This window comes from Engraulis encrasicolus, chromosome 6, assembly GCF_034702125.1.
Source record: "Engraulis encrasicolus isolate BLACKSEA-1 chromosome 6, IST_EnEncr_1.0, whole genome shotgun sequence".
In the NCBI taxonomy this organism is placed as follows: domain Eukaryota; kingdom Metazoa; phylum Chordata; class Actinopteri; order Clupeiformes; family Engraulidae; genus Engraulis; species Engraulis encrasicolus.
The window spans coordinates 55987582-55995081 of NC_085862.1; the positions used below are offsets into that span (position 1 = coordinate 55987582).

At 46.1% G+C, this 7500-nt stretch overlaps 1 protein-coding gene across 1 annotated transcript in view; it reads right to left on the minus strand.

Moving 5' to 3' along the window:
• The window catches only part of kif1aa (kinesin family member 1Aa), a 124139-nt gene that overhangs the window by 38303 nt on the left and 78336 nt on the right, over positions 1-7500 (minus strand). Inside the window, exons 29-35 of the mRNA XM_063202003.1 lie at positions 7134-7224; positions 6918-7036; positions 6538-6593; positions 2653-2761; positions 2013-2079; positions 1350-1434; positions 428-533 (exon numbers count right to left, since the gene is read on the minus strand). Coding sequence (XP_063058073.1) covers positions 428-533; positions 1350-1434; positions 2013-2079; positions 2653-2761; positions 6538-6593; positions 6918-7036; positions 7134-7224 — 633 coding nt within the window. The remainder of the gene's footprint in view (positions 1-427; positions 534-1349; positions 1435-2012; positions 2080-2652; positions 2762-6537; positions 6594-6917; positions 7037-7133; positions 7225-7500) is intronic.

Consider the following 7500-nt stretch of genomic DNA (forward strand, 5'->3'; position numbering starts at 1 on the left):
TGTGTGTGTGTGTGTGCGTGCGTGCGTGCGTGCGTGCGTGCGTGCGTGCGTGCGTGCGCGTGCGTGCGTGCGTGCGTGCATGCGTGTGTGTGTGTGTGTGCGCGCGTGTGTGATTGTGTGTGTGAGTGTTTGTGTGTGAGTGTGTGTGTGTGCTCTGCCAGGTCAGTGCATCTGTGGTCCTGATCATGAGTCTGATGTATCAGGCAGACAGGGTGTTGAAAGGAATGATACCTGCCCAGTCAGTGTGTGTGTGTGTGTGTGCGCGTGCGTGCGTGCCTGTGTCTGTGAATGTGTGTGTGCATGCACATGTGCATTTGTGTGTGTGCGTCACACATGCTTGTGTGTGCGTCACACATGCTTGTGTGTATGTGTCTGTGTGTATGTGTGTGTGTGTGCGCATGCGTCTGTGTGTGTGTATGTGCCTCACCTGTCGTCCGGGGTGGGCCTGATGTAGCCAGCTGACAGGATGTTGAGGGACAGGATGTTTGGGTCGATGATGGTCTCGTCTGCTTCTGGAGTGTTGCGGATCCGCCCTGAGGAGGAACAAAAGGGGTTGTTAAGTAAGGGTTAACGTTCGGCGAGAAGGTCGCTACCATGGAATAGCAGCACGACAGAGAGAATCTTTAGACCCCGACGCGGAGCGGAGGGGTCTTGTTCTCTCTGAAGTGCTGCTATTCCACAAAGCGACCGACTCGCCGAAAGTTAACCCGCTTATTATATGGATATACTTAAATGATTCACACATGGCGGGGACATTTCTTTAGGCCTATTTAATGTTAAGTTTATTATAGTTTTTCATGTCAAAAGATTGTTGCTGCGCAAAAACAAAACAGTGCCGTTGTGGAACACCGCTAGGCAACAGCTAGGTAGCCAGGACAACAGGTGTTGTCTATCACAGCAGCTGATTAGAGTCTTGTTGAAAAGTCGCTTTAGCAGTGAAAAGTCTTGTTGCCATTGACAGCGGTCTGTTATACACCAACCCGTCCGTTATCGAAAAATAACAGACGTGCGAACGTTGGGGAGCCCCGTTGAAATGAATGGAGCATTCGACCGATGACGTCACACCATATAATAATGGGTGGTAATGAACTCTTTCATCTAACCATCTAATTTGCATGATATTGGGGTTTCGCCCTATGTCAACTGCGTCCCTCAGCGAATTCGCCCTACCGTCGCCCTATGAGGCGAATTTTCGTCTCCCTTCAAAGTCAATGAGAGCAAAGCTAAATTGCGCTGTGTGGGGACGGGCCGTGATGAGAATGAGTGCTAATGCTAACAGTTCATTGACCGACTACACTCCAGTGTTAACTCTGAAGAGGATGAGTTCTAAATGCTAGTTCCTCACTCACCCACTACCAGCTCGCGGACCTCCTTCCACTCGATGTCTCCTCCAGCCTCGTGCACGATGGTCACCGTGATCCTCCGCTGGATGCCCTGTAGCAGGCGAGACGAGAGACGTATCGAACAATCAAATACACCATTAGAAGTACAACAAGAGAGGTTACAAAGACAAAGATGAACATGTACGTTTAGGAGAGAGACGAGCGATGGATCTGCTTTGACAGAAATACACATAATATCAGTCCGACAGGCGGACAACGATGTGTTCAAACATTTTTTGACAATAGGGAATCATATTTCAGTTGTTTATTATAATTTTGAAGCAGTTTTCAATGATTGGGAAAACGAGCCTCGGCCGACGAACCAACGGACGGACCAACGGACGGACCAATGGATGGACAAAGCCTCATATAGAGATGTGTGGACGCATCTAAAAAGCTCATTTAGTCACATCACAGTAACTGCAATTTGGTATTTTGTATTCAGTGTTGTCTATGTGCTGGAATATATTCAGTGGAATACATCCAAGTTTAACAGACTGAGATTTAATTCCTGAGAATGAATGAATGAATGAATTTATTTATTTTGTTTATTTGACCCCATTGTGGTCCCTAGATTTCATGAACTGCATTCTCCCCTGTTATTGATCATCTATCAGCTCTAGTACCAACCTGGTGTAGCATGAAGGTGCCATGGCAGGGCATTCCTCCCCTGTGGTCCACTCCTGCTGGGATGTAGCTGATGGAGAAGATGACCAGGAGACAGAGTGAGAATACAACATGCAAGCAACACGCATCAGCATACATCTCTGCCCTCCTAAGCTGCTGGTTCTCCATTCAGCCATTCCTTTTCTTCTTTCTTTCTTTCTTTCTTTCTTTCTTTCTTTCTTTCTTTCTTTCTTTCTTTCTTTCTTTCTTTCTTTCTTTCTTTCTTTCTTTCTTTCTTTCTTTCTTTCTTTCTTTCTTTCTATTCATTTTTCAATATGAAACATCCCTTCTCCCCACATCTTCCCCATATAAAACAGCGCAGCCATCCCATTACTTTCTCTTGCTCTTCCATCAATGCTGCATATGCCTCCCCTAGCCCACACACCCACACACCCAACTACTCCCTTTCTTCTAATCTGCAGTCGATAAACACACCCTGCTCAGGGGACATTTCGATCTGGCCGGCCGCTACTTCAATTACATTTTGTCTGCTGCAAAGCATGATCCTCCTTCAGCTGAGTATACTAATCAATGGCGACTGTTTACAGCTGTTTGTTAGCTACGGTCCGGTATAGACAGAGACTGTATCTAGGGGATCACTCACTCTCCGTTGGCCTCCAGCTCGCAGATCTCGAAGAAGACCATGAGGTCGTACTTGCAGTGGCACGGGCCGGCTGTGGGCCTCGTCAGGGCAGACAGCTTAGTAGCCGGGACTACAGGAGAGCGGGATAGAGAGAGAGATGGGGAGAGGTGGAGAGAGGGGGGCATAAAGAGAATAAAGAGAGAGAATACATGGGGAGGGAGAGAGAAAGATAGAGAGAGAGATAAGGTGAAAGACAGAGAGAGGGAGAGAGAGAGAGAGAGAGAGAAAGAGGTCAAGAGGGAGAGAGAAGGAAAGAGGCATAGAGAGGGAGGGAAAGTAAGTAAGAGAGAGAGAGAGAAACGGAGAGAAGAAATATACAGAAAGAGGTGGATAGAAAAATGATGATGGAGCAAGGTAGGAGTGGGATAGAGGAAAGGAGAGACAAAATGTGGGGAGAACACCATTAGTTAGTGTGAACAAGGCAGGGCAGGGCAGGGCAGGGTGCTGAGTACGGCTGAGAAACAGCACAAGAGAGAAGCATCACAGAAGAGAGGCTGAGAGGAGTAGAGACTGGAATGAAGGACCACTTGGAAGAGAGGCCGGAAAGAGAGACTGAAGACCACTAAAGGAAGGATCACTGTAGAAAGGCTGGAAGGCTGGAAGAGAGGAAGGTCAGTGAGGAGGTCAAGGTCATTGAGGAGGCCAAGGTCAGTGTCTGAGGTCAAAGGTCAGGAGTGTCAGGGTCCACAGGAAGAGGAGCACCTTCAGTCAGCAGGGACACCTGGCTGACAGGTACGGAGGCCTGAGTGGCTCACTCAGCACGGTATGTGCATGCAGAAACCCCTTCATTCTCAACACACACCCAGTGCACCAGGCTATCATATGGATTAAACCAGTGTTTTTCAACCACTGTTCCCGGGGAACACTAGTGTGCCGTGATATATCATCTGGAAAATTATAGAATGACCGTAAATTGTTAATATAGGCAATAGGGTTTTATTTACGGTTAAAATTTACAATTGGTGATGTGCCATGGCCTTAGCCTGGTCCTGACCATCCCATAATACTACCATTTCGTGGCCTTGCCTTGGCTCAAAAACAGTGGACTAAACCACAACCATGACACCAACATAGTAAATGCTGTAGTGTAACGCTGTTGTTTGGATAACTCCAATGGAATTGTGCTCGGCCTTCTAGGGCAGGTGTTGAGGTGAGGGGATTACTGCAAGTATTGCTGACCAGTTACTGAGAGAGAGAGAGAGAAGTCAAGGAGTCAGACACGTGCACTGGACAACACAGGCTTTTGTTGTTTGAACACACTCACACCAGTCATCCCAAATCACAAATCAGCTTTTCTTTGTCTGCTGTTGTTTCTTGGCCTTTTTCCTGATGGCTTTTAAATGGAAGAGCGTTTAACGGCCACCAATCCAATCAGTGTGATGAAGTGTTCAAAGGGAGAGTGGAGGGGACAGTCAAGAGAGGCCACCATGTCCTGGTGGCTTTTCAAGGGCAGTGTGAAGGAGAACGAAGGGGACAGTCTGAGAGGCACCCAGGGAACATCAGGGCGGAGCCAGACTAAACAAACACTAAAGACCTGAAACACTTACACAGAGCTGGAGATGAACACAAGCTTTTATCCCTCAATGCATAATTCCTAACTATTGAAAATGAGCATTTTTTTATTATTATCATTCAATGTTATAAGAAATATTGATTTGACATACATAGACATTGCCACTTTAATGCTATCAACACCTCAAGTTTCATTGATCTGAGAATGTAACCAATGAGTAATCCCTTACACAACTCAAGCTACATTACAATCTCCAATGAAGAGAGCTGTAAAAATCCGTCTTCTATTTCATTATCATCGATTTCATATGAATTCCATTTCTACTGTCATGAAGAGCTGGGATGCCTTACTCGCTAGTTTCAGTCTCAGCTCTTTAGTTCTGCCTATTGCTAGCTGATACTTTTGTTGTCGTGTCGCAAATGTCAAAAAGGTCCTTGTTTTGACCAAAACTCTAGTTTCAGGTTATCTTCACTTGAAGGACAACACCGGAGCAGCACAGATGTAATTCTTTGTGTTTTTTTATTCAAGTGCACAACATGATTAACGTTTCGATGGTTAGACCTGATGAATTTTAACTGCTGCGATTTGCAGTCACTGCATAAATCACGTTGATATCTCAGCATTGAAAGTTTATCTGTCCGACCTAGCAACTGTAACTAAAGAGGGTGGGGCTTAGCCAAAGGCGTTTTGGAATGCCGGAATGCTTGCATTCTGCTTTTATCGGGCATACCCTGTCGCTTCTATCGCTCGTATCGCTCTTGCTACACAGTCTAGCATTTCTCTGTCGCTTAATCTTGTCATGGTCTGTGTATTTGACCGGTAAGACATTCCAAAAGGTTCTTGTCTCAGCTCCAGTTTCAGGTCTTTTGGTTTGGGTCAGGCTCTTGTCAGGCCTTGCAGGCACTGGCTGGTGGTACCGACCCGGCGTCTGTGCCTTAATGACGGAGCAGATGGAGAGGGGCGGGGCAGGGAGGCTGGCTCGCTCCTCCATCTCCAATAGGAAGGAGGCAGCCATGCCGGCCGCCGAGAGGGCGTGGCACGAGAGGGAGTCCACCAGCGCCCCGTTAAACACCTCCGGCACCAGGTAGCGAATCAGCTCCAGAGTCTTCTCCTGGTCCGACGGAGTGTCTTTGTCTGCCTCTATACACACACGCACGCACAAACACGCATTTATAGACAGACATATACACACACACTCAAACGAAGCTGCATCAGCATCAACTAGCTAATCACATCTTCTCTTTATCTGACAGGGCGTCTTGGTTTGCCTGTATACACCCACACATGCACGCACGCACGCACACACACACACACACACACACACACACTCCACAAGGTATAAGGAGCATAGGAGCAAGGTATAAGGCAGCACCAGTGAGATGATGTAAAGCTCAGGGGAACGCGAACATAACTTACTGGATGATCTCACCATGGTCACCATGACCACACATGCCACAAGAACAAACACACGCACGCAGGCGCACACACACACACACACACACACACACACACACACACACACACACACACACACACACACACACACACACACACACACACACACACACACACACACACACACACACACACACACACACACACACACACACACACACACACACACACACAGGCGTAAGAAACAAGGCTGCCTCCTCTGCTCCTGCAGCGAGAGTGAATGTTATTTCCTCTGCTCCTAAAATGAGGATCCATAACCTCTAGAGGGAAACGAGGGTTAAGTACAAACGTCCATGTAGATTCCCACAGTTTTGTTTATGAATATAATGCTTCTTATTTAAAGATGATTTAGAGATGTTAGGTATCAAAGTACAAGAGAGTCCTTGTGCACAAGCCCTCAGCAATGCAGGTGCAGGTGTGAGGCAGGAGAAGGTGAATCAATGAACAAATTCAAGAGACACCGCACACTGCTTACTTTTCTTTACTTTATTTCTCGGCGCGAACAACGCGTTTCGCCCAATGCGTCATCAGGTTCGTTCTGAGAGCGAACCTGATGACGCATTGGGCGAAACGCGTTGTTCGCTCCGAGAAATAAAGTAAAGAAAAGTAAGCAGTGTGGGGTGTCTCTTGAATTTGTTCAGAGATGTTAGGTATATCTCCCTCATTAGGTACAATGGACTAACTGGTGTAACAGTTGTGTAATATTGTGTGCTTGAGTTACTCATGTCGTGAATTTACTTTAAATGTTACTTTTGACACCTCTGCTTATTTAGCAATAAGTGTGTATATTGCGTTGCCATGGGGCCGCATTGTTTGGCTGCCTTTCTGGTAACTTTGTCAAAACCGTGGGGTTTATGAATGAAAGATCTCATGTTTACCTGGCTTGGAGAGGGGCATCACCCTGGGGAATTGCCTTCTGCTTGGCCGTAGGGGACTAATATGAGGTGTAAAAAAGAGAAGAAAAAAATATTTATTAGATTATAAACATATGAGATTTTTGAGAAGTTCCATTTTAACCTTGGGATTTGGTGATGGTCATATGAAGGTCATTTTTCCTCAGATTTGATGTTCAGGTGTGATGAGGGCCATGAGGTGTGATACTGACATATTTTAGATTCAATATTTGATTGTGGTAATGTTTCATATGTAACTTGGATGATCGTATGATAAAAGTTACAGGTATTTTAGATTCTTCCATGAGTTGTGGTGAAGGCCAAACATCAGGTGTGGTGAAGGGCATATCCATTGCCTACTCTACCTAATGAGATCCTTGCAGAGCGGCGGGAAGGGCTGCTTCTGGTAGTGGCCGAACACCTCAAAGACAATAGGCTGCGTCTTGATGTACTCCACAAACGACTTTGTCACCTCTACCGCAATCTAGAAGCAGCAGTGAACAAAACAAATTAATAATTTGTAATTACATATCCTACTGTATAATCTTGGCAAAGCATGCTATGTCTTTAGCCAAACTCACATTCTGCACATGGTAGAACCCTAGTGGGGGTCCGCGACCCGTGTTCTTCAGAGGTTCCGTAGAGAACGCTTCGTCATGCCGGTGGATAAAGCTGCAGAGAGCAGAAGCAGAAGATAAGCAATTATCAAAATGACAGGCCAATTTTCCCCCCTAGTATCATCACATTGTACATATTTCAAAGTTTTACAATGTCATCATGTGTGTTCTATTACTGTGTTTGGTAGTGATTTGTGGCATCATTTGCTGACTAACTTTCAGTAAATGGACTTCTTTGTTTGCTGAGTAAATAGACTTCTTGAGTCACACCCACCAAGTGACCACTTGGGAGTCACAGTGAGAAGAAGCCCCACACTGGGAGCAGACATCT